We start from the raw sequence: 15,621 nt of genomic DNA, 5'->3' as shown, positions 1-15,621 counted from the left end.
TTCATTCATTTTATTCGTGTTTTTATCAAGTTTATATCAATTTTATCAAAGTTTTTATCAAGTTTTATCAATTTTTCCTCAATTCTATTAAATTTTATCAATTCATACATTACCCTTTCAGGTTAAGGGATAAACCTGATGCCTCTTTTCCCATGAGGTATTCTTTTATTTTCTTTCCCGCTCATGTTAAGGGATAAACCTGACCCTCGTTGTTCGAGGTCTTTCCCATTCAGGATAAGGGAAAATCCTGAGACCCCTTGTAGGAGCAATAATGCTACCTATGAGGATTCTTTTGTAAATACAAGTTTTATCAATTCTTATTGATTTTCTAGATTTATTTCAATTTCCCTTCACTAAATTTGTCTTTCCCATTCAGGATAAGGGATAATCCTGAGACCTCTCTTAGGGGCAATAATGTTACCTATGAGAATTCTTTTTGCAAATACAAGTTTCATCAAATCGATTTTCTAAATTTATTTTCTTAAATTCTATTCTTTCCCCTTTCAGGATAAGGGATAAACCTGAACCTCGACATTCGAGGTATTCTTTCTCAGGATAAGGGATAATCCTGAGATCGCTCATAGGAGCAACAAATGCTACTTGTGAGAATTCTTTTACAAAGTAAATAAATTTCCTCAAAATTTTCTCCATTTTTTTTTATCAATATTTCATCAAATTTTATTTTCCTTCTATCTGTTTAAATTTTATTCTTTTTCCCGTTCAGGACAAGGGGTTAATCCTGAAAATTGGACCACATACAGCCAAATGTGTTGGTCCATCTAAATCCTAGATCATAAATCATAAATCTTGTCATCCCTTCTAAATTCGAGTCTCAAGTATATCCTCAAAAATCTTCTTCCCTTTCAGGTTAAGGAATAAACCTGAATCATTGTCTATTATATCCTAAATTCTCACCAAATGTCTATCAATTCATCAAATGTCTTTCATTATCAAGCCCTCGGGTTACCATTTTATCAATGTCTATCATCACAACTTCATCAAAGTATATCATTTTCAAGCCTTCGGGTCACAATTTTATCTATATCTCTCAAAATTTAAAGACTTCAGGTCACAATCTCATTAATGTCTATCACTATCAAGCCTTCGGGTTACAAATTCATCCACGTATATCCTTTTCAAGCCTTTGGGTTACAAATTCATCAATGTATATCAAAATTCAAGCCTTCGGGTTATAATTTCATCAAATATCCATCATTTCCAAGCCTTCGGGTCACAACTCTATCAATACCAATCATTTTACCAAAAAAATCCTGCTGTCAAGCTGGTCGCTCAATCAAAATCCTGCTTTCGAGCTGGTCGCTCAATCAAAATCCTGCTTTCAAGCTGGTACTTCCAAAAAAATCCTGCTTTCGAGCTGGTCGGGCAAACAAATCCTGCTTTCGATCCGGTCGGTCAATCAAATCCTGCTTTCGAGCCAGTCGGTCAATCAAATCCTGCTTTCGAGCTGGTACTTCCATAAAATCCTGCTTTCGAGCTGGTCGGTCAATCAAATCCTGCTTTCGAGCTGGTCGGTCAAACAAATCCTGCTTTCGAGCTGGTCGGACAATCAAAATCTTGGTTTCGAGCTGGTCGGGCAATCAAAATCCTGCTTTCGAGCTGGTCAGTTAAACAAATCCTGCTTTCGAGCTGGTCGGGCAAACAAATCCTGCTTTCAAGCTGGTCGGGCAATCAAAATCCTGCTTTCGAGCTGGTCGGGCAATCAAAATCCTGCTTTCGAGCTGGTCGGTCAATCAAAATCCTGCTTTCGAGCTGGTCGGTCAAACAAATCCTTCTTTTGAGCTGGTCGGTCAAAACAAAAATCTAAATATTCCTTCCCAAAAGTTGCAACTAAAGGTCGCATCAAAATCTATGTTGAGTAAATGTTTCACATAGAATCATGAAAACTTTGCCAATTTGCTAAAAATATTTGTTGATTCCAATATTCTTATTGCACAAAAGAATCACCTCTGTTTACTTCTAGTATTTCTTCCCAAAAGGGTGAAACTTTTTGCGAAAAGAGGTAAAATTCAAATCTTTTCCCTGTTGATCAACCAAAAGGATGAGAGAAATATCCTCGGTATGATTGGCGAAAGAAATATTCGATGACGTTGAAAAGCCAGAACCGAATTGATATTGATCATGACTATGGCGCGTATAATTTTCTGGCAATCAGACAGTGGAAATATCCTGAGCTACAAAAAGAATCCACTTAATTCATATCTTCTCATTTCCTAAAGCTGCAATCAAATATCGGCAAAAGGGATTTCTCAATTTTCGTCAAGATGAAGACGAATAGGCGAGCAGACCCCTGGAGCCAAAGAAGATTTGGATCATCTCCGAGATGAAGGAGTTTGTGAAGGATCCTTCTAGGGAAAGTTCAGATCACCATCGAGATGAAGGTGAGTGTGATGAACCTACCGACAAACCCTAAATGATATTTGATTTCTGCTATCCTCTAAAAGACCTTTTTGAGCCAATATCCTTAATATAGTTCCTGAGATAAATGAAGGATCGAAACATCTCCAAGATGAAGGAGTTTGTGACGTGCCCTTCCCCGAAAAAAGAGAGAAAAGTCAGGACACATCCAAATGAAGGATGATGTAAAAGCCCGAAAAACCCAATGACTCCAAAAAGAGTGCAAGAAGATCATCATGGAAAAACACCCAGATATCAAACTGCCAAAATTGTCAGAAATCATCTTTTCTTATGCGAAATTCTTTTATCAATATCCTTTCACTACTTGTTTTTATGAAATTAAGAATATTTTTTCTCTTTTCATATCAGGAAAATTGATAACTTCCTTGAAGAAAATCATCAGCGCCAAAAACTTTGAATTTGACTCTTAAAACCAAGAAGTTAACCTCGTTGGAGGAAACACTCTAGGTAAAAGAGGGAATATCTTTGCACACATATGCACATTTTCAAGCGTTGAAGTCAACTATAAATTTATCTTATTGGCAAAATTTTCTAGATATTCTAAGAATGAAGTAAATATTCAATATCCATTTTGGTGCAACCTAGTGTTGTTTATATCTTCCAGAAGAGTTACCCCATTTAGTTGAAGTATCTCTCCTGTCCCATCACGGTTTTGAGAATTCCGTATGGTCGTTCCCACTCAGGTTAAGGGTCAAAACCTGTACTTCCTGCGAGAGGTCATTAAATTCAAAAGTTGATTTAGTCTCAACAATGAGACGTCTAAGTTCATCCATTTTTCAAAGCTTTAGAGAACCCCATTTTCTTCCTCCTTTCGCAAACCCCTTTCGGATTTGTTCATCCAAACTCCGAAGGTCCCATCATGGTCTCTTCACTCAAGGATTCCGTATGGTCGTCCCCTTCAGGTTAAGGGTTAAGCCTGAACCTCGTGCATCAAGGTATCTTCCTTTTTCAGATTTGGGTTAAACCTGAGTCTCGTTCTGACGAGGTTTCTCGTTTTGACGAGGTGTTTTCCTCCAGTCCCATCATGGTTCTTCCCATCGAGGAATCCATGCTTTATATATTCATCCAGGATAGGATCTTACTCAAGCTTCATCTCACGAGGCATTTTCCCAAAAAATGTCCATTTAAGATCCTCATATATTCCTTTCCCCATTCAGGTTATCTTGAGATATCTTCGTCCCATCCAGGTTAAGGGCTAAACCTGAATCATTCCAAAAACTGATTTTGTTTCACCCACGAGACCTGATCTAAATTCTTATCTTTCATCACTTCGGGATCTTCACTCAAAATCCCATCATGATTTTCTCATTTTTATCACTTATTCATATCATTGTTGAGGATTTCGTCCCCCCAAGCGATTCAAGACAAGGCTTTAAGCCTGAAAAAATCAGAATTCTTCCACACCCAATTCAGATCTGCTGACTGGGGCATTTTTCAAAATTTGGAGTGTTTTCTTTGCCACTAAGCTCGGCTTTCAATTGGCTTAGTAGCAAAGAGGGGCATCTGTAAACACCCCAAATTTTTCAAAAGTTTGTAAATATTCCCTTTTTGCCCTTTATCTTCATTTTCGGGTAATTGAGTCACTTTTAAATATAAATCCCATTTTATTTCTCAAGTTTTCTGAAATTAAATTCATTTTGTATATCTGACTCAATTTCGGATCTGGATCCAGATAAAAGATCCAAATCTGAGCTTCGTTGTCCAATATTTAAAATCAAATTCTCGAAATTTCCAAACTAACTTTTTGAAAAGCTCAGACAGTTCATCCGGTATCCGTTTGGATCCAGCGTGTTGTATTCCTCAAATTCAAGGTTTAAAACTCAAATATTTTCTCAAAACTCGGGTCCAAACCCATTTTCTTCCAAAATTGCTCAGAAAACCTTCCCTGTGTAAATCTTTTTGAAACTTTTGCAAAATTATTTTTAAAATCCTTAGTTTTTAGAATTTCATATTAAAATTCAAGAAAAGAACAAAAAAATAAAAAATAATGAAAGAAAATTACAAAAAAAAAGAAATGTTTTTTAAGAGAAACCCGTTTTTGAAAAATCTTTTTATAGAAGACCTCTTTTTGGAAAATGTAAAACCCTTGCAAAACTAAATAGTCGAGTTAGGGTTTTGAGGGGGGACCCTTTCGAGTTTTCTCTATGGCCGACTCCCTCAGCCGCCTTCTCCCTTTCCCACTCTCGAACCCCCATGGCCAACCCCACCGATGGACCTTCCTCTCTTCGCCACCCTTCGATCCTCCATGGCCATCTTCCACCTTCGATCTCCACCAGCCCCTTCCCGAACCTTCGTGCCCCTCCTTAAGAAGGGCACGATGAGAAAACCCTAACCACTGCGTTTCACCCCCGCACCCCTCTTCTTCCAAGCAGCAGACCCGTTTTAACCCCTCCATTTTACACTCTTCTCCTGGCTTCTTTTTTGATTTCTCGATCGATTGAAGAGAACCCTGCACGGAGCCAAGCAAGCCTGGTGCTCTCCTCTGATTGGCTGAAGGAATCATCCATCTTCAATCTTCCCCTTTCGACCATTTTCCACGCCTCTGTTTCTCCCTCTTCCCCTCTTTGCGTTTACTTTCTTCCTCTTCCCAGTTCTTTTCCTCCTTTCTTTTCAACTTAGTTGCTTACTTCCGATTGATAGAAGGAGTATCACATTATACTTGCATACGAGGCATCGACACTCCTTCCTTGATTAATGAATCAACGAAATCAGGTGAAAAACTTCTTTTCTTTGTCAAATTTCTATTCACAACCTTCCTTGCTGATTTCCTTTTTTATTTTTTTTTTCTATTATTTACTTTGAGCATAACTCGTAAGATCGGCCTGCATATAGTAGTGCCGATCTACGTTTTGCAACATTAACGGAATAATCCCATTCCGACAAATTCCTTCCCTCTCTTGCAATTATTTAGTCTTAATTTATTTTCAGTTACCTTTGTTTTACGCTCTTCGTTTTTTCTTTTCCTTTTTTTTATTTTTATTTTTGTATGTTCGTCTCATTCACTATATTGCTTCGTTACATTACTTTCTGTTGCATCTCATTTTGGATAAATAATTGCTTATTGCAAAACAGGAAAAGTTGCCTGGAAATGCTTTGATTAAGCCCTCTTTGTAATTAGGCCTACTATCATTTTTTTTTTATCATACAACAACCTCGTTTTGTCCTCATCTTTATAAATAGCAGTTCTACAATCTCTCGGTCCTCTTTTCCACTATTAATTTCCATAACATAGTTACATCCAACGCTTGTAATTGAAGCTAACCTCATCCCTTTGCATTAGTTTATCTCTGCATTTATTCTCTTAATATCGGCATGTTTTAATGGGATATCATCCTGTATCATTGATTCAACCAAGTGCGTTGCTGAATCATCCTTGTTTTATATCCCTCATTTGTGTATGTTATATACCATTATAACAGGTGGTTTTACTCTGTATCATAGCATATCTGATTTTTTTTTTCTTCTGCTTTTCTGTTCATCTTCACCATAGCACGCAAAAGAGCGTGGGTCTCTCTTGGATTTGCTAAAAGGGCTAAAACAACAGATTTTGACCTACCGTGCATCACTTGTGGCACGCCACTTCCTCTCTACAGTCCAACACATTACCCTTGCACTACCTGCACTGCATCCCACAACACTGCCATGTAGTTGTAGTATTATATTTTTGCACACTGTATGATTTTCCCTTTGTACAAATATTATCTGATATGGTTGCACCCTCATTATAATTAGTATCCCATTCGTCATACACTTATATGACTTGATTGACAGCTGCTGCTTTGGAGATACTTACATCCGACATAGGGTGTACATATAAATATACAATCCCTTATGTTCCTGTGTGTGCGCTATTGCTTTAATGCGGGCATATGTTCCGATCATTCCGATAGTGATATTTTTTTCCCACAAGTATGGTTGTTCAGCAGCATCAGCAAGTCTATAAAGTATGGTTCTTTTGTTGGGTGCATGAATGGTGCTTCCTTACATCACTGGCGAATAGTTGTTCTAATGGAAATCTGGAGTTGTATAAAATGCTTGGCAACTCATGTTCTTACCCTTTCACCTACCGAGTTGCTGCGTCTTCCCGGGGAGCTTATCAATATGTTCAGAACTCATGATGGCCCAGTTGGTCTGATGACACTGGAAATGGATAGTTATTATGGGAAGTTCACTTGCCAACTCTGCTGCAAATTCACATAAGGGTCGAAAATTCCTAACCCAGCCTCACTGGGAACTGACTCATAGAGGGAGTTGTCTTGTGTGATTTAACGTGTTGTGCCATTTGTATCTTTTAATGACTTTATATATTTGTCAGAACACTAATCCTTTCCTTTGTATTACAGGCTTCACTCTCCAGTCTTCTGCAACTACGAAGTCCTTCATCCTGTATTATTTCTTTTTTTTTTTTTTACTATTTTTTTTTTATTGTTGGTTGGCATTACTGTTCAATTCCTCTAGTCATCGATATAGCATAGAAGTTACTTCCCTCATCCGCTGCAAGATCTGCTCTTAACAATCCCAGGATCTATAAAACTTAGCATGATAACATTAATGTTACTAAATTTACAGTAGTTTGATTCTTATGCAATTGGAATTTCTTTTCATAAAACCCAGCATATTAATGCTCATGTTATCTGTATTTTACAACAGCTTAATCTTTCTTTTCATACAGTTTGGATTTCCCCAACAGTTGGCGTTAATGCTGGTTTTGATTTTAGCAGCTCGATGTCCATTGCAAGACTGGATATATATAAGTATATACAGTAATTTTATCTTTATTTGTGGGTGTTGGTTTTGGTCATAACAGAGTATATAACTGTCTGATATTAGCTTATTAGCTTATTTTGATCATAATAGAATACATATATGACTGGACACAACTGATTTATTTTTGGGTTTACCTGCTTCATATCATAACTCAGCAGTGTTGATTTCATTCAGAGACACTAGATTGATTCAGCATCACATTTTCATTGTTTAAATGGTCCCCTCTGTATGGTGAAAGCATGTTACTAATAAATTATACATTGAGTCATGAAATAGAGGTCAAGTCACACCCCTGTCATTGGTCATTTGCTGTTAATAACATCCCTTTCTGTAGAAACCAGTTTGCACTTGCTGGAATTAATGCACAGGAATAATAATTTTTTCTGTTTCTTTGACTACCAAGAGCAAATTGAGGATTGTTTGAGTTACAAGAACTGAGTCTCATTGGCTATTTCACATTTCCATGGGTCGTCTTATCCTCTTAAACACTCATCGTATATAGCATTTGCCGCAACATGTCACCAGTCCAACCCCGGTTCCATCCTCATCATCTCTTGCATGATCCTATAACTCCACTCTAACCCATCGTAACCCCTTTGTTTTTTTTTTTTTTTTTTTATTAACATTGCATCTATTCGTTGCTCAAACAACTTCATACCTTCACTTGTATACAGATTACTGTTGTCATTGTCACCTGCACCCAGCTCACTGTTTGCTATCATATGTTAACTTATCACCATCTTCTTCCAACCTTTGTTGCACAATTACCTTCCAGCATTATAGACCCATGTAGTATCTACTCACAGCCATACCCTCCCTCCTAAACTCAGATTTATGCATCAAAGCTCTGCCCATGGTGAAGGGCTGGCTTACTTTCCTGGCAATGCTATCTTCAGTCTAATTTGGCCCAATCAGAATTTCTCTATGATGGGTTTGCCTTGATATGTACAGTTGTTGTTGCGATGGAGTTTCAACACTCTTTCCTATATATCTCAGTGTCATACACTGTCTTTTCGTCTTTCAATTCACCTCTTCTCACGTAATCATCACCATTTCACATTCATTTACAGTAATTTTACCATTTCACCCAGCATATGTCATTTAGCCTACCATATAACAACATTATACCTATTCCATCTAATCACCTGTAGCTGTTTTAGCCCCATATGGCATCCATACCACTTCCCCTGTCACCTACATATTCCATCATGCTTATCACAGCAGCACTTTCACAACTACCTGCTGGAATCCTGCATGCACTACCCTATTATTCACCACACTTCCACAACCATCCTGTATCATTTCCTTACTAACACACTTGCATTCTTACATCCATTCACATTATACATCTCCTGTACAGAGCATAACACTCGCTCAGTATATATGCACTTCGTTGCCATTCCAACACTATACCTACAATAGTGTTTTATCATCACTATCCCTTTAGCCTTGTTACATTAACATACCTACATTCCCTGCAGCCACATCTTCACATCCATTTGGCTGTACTTACTTACCTCATTCACCATCTAGTGACAGTCATCATATCTCAATCCTGTACATATAATTTCCTCTACTTCACTCATGCATTACCTATAAGTTCCAGCATCTAGTTAGGTTAGGCATTGCTGCAAAAACCAGTCTCCATGCAGCAGAACACTATCCTTCCCCGTCGCCATTACCATAGCATATATCCTCATCATTTCAACAACATCCATGTTGCCTACACATCACGTGTAATACATATATATATATATATATATATATATATATATATATATATATATATATATATATATATATGATTATACATATATGTATACATACATGTAATAGATATGCATGTATATATGAATATAAATATATATATATACCATTTCCCATCTTTTTCACCATGTATATCTTGGTACATGAGCACTTTGCCATTGACATCTATAGGATATGTGACATTTTCTTCTCTTTATACTAACCCTTTGCTTTGCAGGGAATAAGTGGAAAGTATCATTATCTGGAGTTACATTTTCAATTTTAAATATTGTAATAAGTTAGGCCTTAAATGATAATTTACATTTCTTGTTTTAGATAGAATGAATGAGCATTGTAAGTATCATAAATTGCTTATTTTCATGTTTTTGCCTTTATCTTTCAAAATCTCACAAATGGAACACGAATGGCACGTGCACCATTTCGTAAGAGGTAATTAATCCTAAGTTGATGATTTGCAGCAATGGCCATAGTCAGGATGTAAACAAAACTTAGAATTTTTATCTTTTACGAAATAACACTGGATCCGTTTTCAAAATTCATCATATTTTCCTTAAATATTTTCTCCTTTTATCAAAATTTAACTTAAAATTATCTCAAAATATATACCAATGGCCATAGTCAGGGTATATTGAGAGTTAATTTCATTTTAAATTCTATAAAAGCACCAAATGTATTTCATTCTTTACCTGAATTTAAATATAGATTATTATATAATACATTCAATGACCATAGTCAAGGATGTATTATATCTTCAATCTTATTTTAATTCATCTAAAGAATGGAATATCTTTTCAAAAATCCAATTTCAAATTCTTCAAATCCATTTATCATTTTGGATAGAACTGCATCATATTTTCAAAATTCCTTTTTCAAAACTCCAAGTAAGATAAATATCTTCTTCAATCAATCCTAAATTCTTGTAAAAATCCAATTCATCTTTTCATTTTCAATTCTGTTTCATTTTCAATCTCAAAAGTTCAATTTAACTTTGAGATTTCAAATTCATTTTATATATCAAACTCTAATTTAAATCAGGTTTCAAAGTTCAATTAGACTTTGAAATTCCAAATTCATTTCTTATATTCAATTCAAATCAAATTTCAAAAGTTCAAATTAAACTTTGAAAATTCCTGATTCATCTTCTAAATTCCAAATTCAAACTTCAAATCCAAGGTCTAATTTGACTTTGGGATTCATTTGTATATTCAAGATTCAATTTCTAAATTTCATTTTCCAAATACTTGGAAATTCTTGATTCACCTTCTAAATTCCAGATTCACGCTTCAAATTCAAAGTCCAATTTGACTTTAAAATTCATTTTGTATAGTCCAAATTCAATTCTCAAGTCAATTTTGAAAAATTCCAAATCCAAAATTAGATCAATTTTGATCCAGTTTTCCAAATACAATTCTACCTTTGGATCTTAGACTCCAGATCCAAATTACATCTTGGATTCCAGTCCTTGGATCCAAATTCCATTTTAGGATCCAGAACTCAATCCCACTTTGGATCTCAGACTTCAGATCCAATTCAATTTTAGGGTCTAGAACTCAATTCTGGATCTCAGACTTCATATCCAATTCCACTTTAGATCCAGAATCCAAATTCTACTTTGGATCTCAGACTTCAGACCCAAATCCATTTGGGGTCCAGAATTCAATCACACTTTGGATCTCAAACTTCAGATCCAAATCCATCTTAGGATCCAGAATCCAATTTTACATCGGATCTCAGATCCCAGATCTTGAATCCATTTTAAGATTCAATTCCATTTCAAAATCTAGATTTCAAATACAAGTCCATTCCCAGATCTCATTTGAACTCCCTAAATCCATTTCTATTCTTAAATACCATTTGATTTTCTTAGTCCATTCCAATTTCAAACTTCAAAATCTGAATTCAATTCCGTCTCAAGTATTCATTTCCTTTCCTAAATTCAAGTTCAGAATTCAAAGTCCATTTCTGACTTTGAAAACTTCATTTTCCTTTCATTTTCAAAAAGCTTCAAGTTATTCTTTCTCAAAGATCAAGATTTATTCTTCCAATTCTGATTTACTTAAAAAACTTAGAACTTCTCTGATCTATCTCAAGTTCTAAAGTTAGATTCAAACATTTCTTCACTCCCTTACCAAGTTCATCTCAGAATACTTGGGAATTTTCAAAATATCTTTCAAAAAGAGCATACATCCTTGCATTGCACAAGCATGATTCTTTGTGCATTTAGATTTAGAATAAACTCTTAGTTAATATTTAGGCAAAGCAAAAGGCATAGATTCCATCCTTGGTTCGATTACCCCTGGTAAAGGCGCCAGGAACGATCGAACCTCGTACCGACGAGCGAATCCCGTCTCTCCATTTTTTCCCGCAAATTTTAAAAACGGAAGCGAGTTAAATTTTTAAATATTTTTCAAATCAAGGTCAAGTGAGACCGCGCAAAAGAGTTCCTCTTCTCCCTTTTTTTCTTTCTTTTCTCTTCTCTTTCTCTTTTCTTTCTTTTATTTTTTTCTCCCTTCAAAAAGGAGGAAAATAGAGGTTAGAAAAGGAAAAGAGAAGGAAGAGAGAGAAAAATACAAGAGAGGAAATTTTTTGCGATGATCACATAACAATGGATACTAGGTATTCGGTTTTATGATATCGAAATGTAAAGAACAAGCATACCCATTTTCTTAAAGGGAAACAAGAGCTATGCGATACGAGAGATGGTTGAAACCTCACCTCCGAGGCTTTCAAACGGTGGAGAGGGTTCTAGGGCTGAGGAGCTTCAACTCAAAGTGGTGCTTAGCACCCACACAACTCTCTCTTACACGACTTGGAGAAGAAGAAGAAAGGAATGAGAGAGAGAGTCTCCAAGGAAAAAAAATCGTCCAAAGTGTCTTCTCTCTCTTCCTTGAAGGGATAAATACCTAGGGCTTCTTAATTGAACAGCTGGGATCAAATGAGGTAAGATGGTGGGCTGGAGTGCTCCACGCCCCCCCCCATAGACGCCCCACTCTTCCAATAGAAAACCTCTTTTCAAAACTTTCAAAAAGGTTTTCAAAAATGCCATTGTGTAGGTTTTGTAAAAGCCATTAGTTTTGTGAGAATTTACAGGGGATGTCCAAGGGCTGCCTCCCCCTACGACCAGTGCATGTGCAGCCTTTTGGCTGCACTAAAAGGTTTTCAAGATTGCCATGGGTTGCCGCCCACTTTGCCAACCCATGGCTGGGATTCAAAAGGGAGTTAAGGTTATTACACCCCTACCACCGCCCAGCTGGTCAACCATGGACCAGCTGGTCCTCATGGCCACAGATGTCCACCTAGAGGGGTGCACAAAGGGGTTGGGACATCCATAGATCTAGGCCAACTCCAGATCCAAAAACATAAATGCAATATTATGAAAGGAAATGCTTATTTAATGATTTTAAACTAAAATTTGACTTCAACCCATCATATACTCATTTTCACAATCTTAATTGACATGAAATGTTCAAAGCTTCTTAAAGAAAATTTCCTTCGTTTGCGAGAAATATGCTTGTTACGACTCGCGTACTATCGTTAAGAAATTCTCGTAATTCACATGCACTGACAGGGTTTTTTCATCGTATAAGTCCCAAATTCGGGGACAAACTAAATACATATATTATAAACATACCCTTAAATTTTCAGAAGTTAATTCGTCCAGAATTGGGCTCTTCTTACTTATATACTGAACTTACGTGATTTTGGGTCGCACGCATAAAGCTGAAACACAAAGAATAATCAAATTATATCTAATTACGTGCTACGAATCATAAACACACGAATATATACATATATCAACTCTATGCAAATAGTGAATTCTTCAGAAAATTTCACGGGTCTTACATCCTACGCTCCTTAAAAATGATTTCGTCCGCGAAATCACAAAACATCAAACAACGACAAAATGGTCAGATCTCTTCTGACGGTGCCTAGTCGGCAACAACTAAGTCTCTCGTAGACTTCCTTGGACAGAACTTGGCAATATGCCCCAGTTGTCCACACTTGAAACACTTTCCATCGTAGAGAGGACAAGTTCCAAAAGCATGATCTTCGTTGCATCGTCGACACTTTCGCTGGACATTCAATCGATGGGATTGCCTTTGCTGGCGGTTCTGTTGTACTTTCTGACGCTTCCGCTCTCTAGTAGGTAGAGAGGACTCCGTCCTACTAGGATTCTTCTCACTCGTAATCACGAAAATATGAGTCTGTTGCTCGGCTTGGTCTTCGTCCAATAGAGTAGCTACCTCAATAGCCTCTTCGAGCGACTTTGGCCCGCTAGTGAACACTTTGGTTCTCAGAGTAGGCCTCAATCCACGAGCGAACTTCATTGCTCGATCATTCTCCGCGACATAAACATTCGTACAATATCGCTCCAGACAACGAAACTTCGTAATATAGTAGACAGGGTCATTGTTCCCTGTTGCAGATCCAGAAATTCCTGCATCTTCTTACGAAAAATATGCAAAGTTAAAAACTTCAACAAATTCATCCCACGTAACATCTGTGTGTCCCACCACTTCTTAGTGTGGTCTTTTAAACGATAAGTACCAAAATTCACTTTTTGTTCCTCTGGGACATCCAAAACATGAAAAATATGTTCTATCTCACGTATCCACGATTCCACAGCTTCAGGGTTTGTCTTACCCTCAAAAACAGGAGGATCCATTTCCATGAAATGCTTATAGATAACCGTACTTATGTTCTGCCCACTTTGGGCTACGTGCTAAAGATTCACACCCATCTGTTGCATCACAACCTCTTGCTGTTGCACAACCTATGCAAGGTTGTTCACAGTGCCCATAATATCGTTGCATCTGGTCTTCCAAGTCATCTATCATGACAAAAAAACATAATAATTAATCGACAGGTCTGACAACCATGCTCGCTAAACGATAATCGCAGAAATAATTCAAGAATTTTCGGGCGCACTACACATAATTCAAGCAAAATACGTCACAACTAAATTGTGCAACAACACGACATATAAACACGTTCCACGAATGACCTCAAGCAACACCATACACGTTCGCTATCGCTAGAAAGTCACCATTCTAGACAACAAGCGTTAGAGAATCACCACTCTAACACAACAAAACAAGGAGAAACATCATTCATATGACATCGTTAATCATAACATCGTTAATCATATCATCGTTAGGGAATCACCACCCTAGCGGCATCATTAGAGAATCACCACCCTGATGGCATCGTCAAAGAATCACCACCCTGACGACATTGCTGAAGAATCACCACTTCAGCAACATCATTAGGAAATTACCATCCTAATGGCATCATCAGAGAATCACCACCCTGATGGCATAGTCAGAGAATCACCACCCTGACGGCATTGTTGAAGAGTTACCACCTCAACAACATGGAGTTAAAAACTTCAACAAATTCATCCCACATAACATTCGTGTCTTTGAATTTAACCGAAGAGATCATGTCCCACCACTTCTCTGCGTGGTCTTTCAAACGATAAGTACCAAAATTCACTTTTTGTTCCTCTGGGACATCCAAAACATGAAAAATGCGTTCTATCTCACGTATCCACGATTCCACAGCTTCAGGGTTTGTCTTACCCTCAAAAGCAGGAGGATCCAATTCCATGAAATGCTTATAGATAACCGTACTTATGTTCTGCCCACTTTGGGCTACGTGCTAAAGATTGGCACCCATCTGTTGCATCACAACCTCTTGCTGTTGCACAACCTCTGCAAGGTTGTTCACAATGCCCATAATATCGTTGCATCTAGTCTTCCAAGTTATCTATCATGACAAAAATACATAATAATTAATCGACAGATCTGACAACCATGCTCGCTAAACGATAATCGCAGCAATCATTCAAGAATTATCGGGCGCACTATACATAATTCAAGCAAAATACGTCACAACTAAATCGTGCAGCAACATGACATATAAACACATTCCACGAATGACCTCAAGCGACACCATACAATTTCGCTATCGCTAGAAAGTCACCATTCTAGACGACAAGCAATAGAGAATCACCACTCTAACACAACAAAACAAGGAAAAACATCATTCATATGACATCGTTAGTCATAATATCATTGATCATATCATCGTTAGGGAATCACCACCTTAGTGGCATCATCAGATAATCACCACTCTGATGGCATCGTCAGAGAATCACCACCCTAACGGCATTGCTGAAGAATCACCACTTCAGCAACATCAATAGGAAATCACCATCCTAATGGCATCATCAAAGAATCACCACCCTGATGGCATCGTCAGAGAATCACCACCCTGACGACATTGTTGAAGAGTTACCACCTCAACAGCATCATTAGGAAATCACCATCCTAATGGCATCCATGATGAAAATCACCCTCTTTGTTGTGTTTGCAGGTAGAAGCAACCATGGAAGTGCTCCAGCTGAGGAAAGGGTGTCGTCTGCTCTTCCACAGCTAGCCAGCCCTCCCTCCATCTGGCTTTGTCCATTCCCCCGCGCCGTCAAGCCTTCACGCCATCCTCGAAGTACCACCCATTGTAGTTTCCAGCACCCTGCAGCAAAGTAGAGTGAGACAACACCACTGAAAGATTTGGTCACATCTCCTTGGCAATTTCCAACTCTTCTTCGACCTCTCCCATCGTCAGATTACCGGAAGAGGCCACTGGTAA

The 15,621-nt window shown here is 37.6% G+C and overlaps 1 protein-coding gene across 1 annotated transcript in view; it reads left to right on the top strand.

The window, feature by feature from the left end:
* Nucleotides 1-15,518, top strand: part of LOC149829935 (uncharacterized) — a 58,347-nt gene extending 42,829 nt beyond the window's left edge. The window contains exon 2 of the mRNA XM_090015345.1: nt 15,349-15,518. Coding sequence (XP_089871471.1) covers nt 15,349-15,518 — 170 coding nt within the window. The remainder of the gene's footprint in view (nt 1-15,348) is intronic.
* The last annotated feature ends 103 nt before the right edge of the window (nt 15,519-15,621 follow it).

Source organism: Nuphar pumila, chromosome 8, assembly GCF_984573655.1.
Source record: "Nuphar pumila chromosome 8, dmNupPumi1.hap1.1, whole genome shotgun sequence".
Taxonomy (NCBI): domain Eukaryota; kingdom Viridiplantae; phylum Streptophyta; class Magnoliopsida; order Nymphaeales; family Nymphaeaceae; genus Nuphar; species Nuphar pumila.
This window is presented reverse-complemented; position numbering and strand designations above follow the sequence as displayed.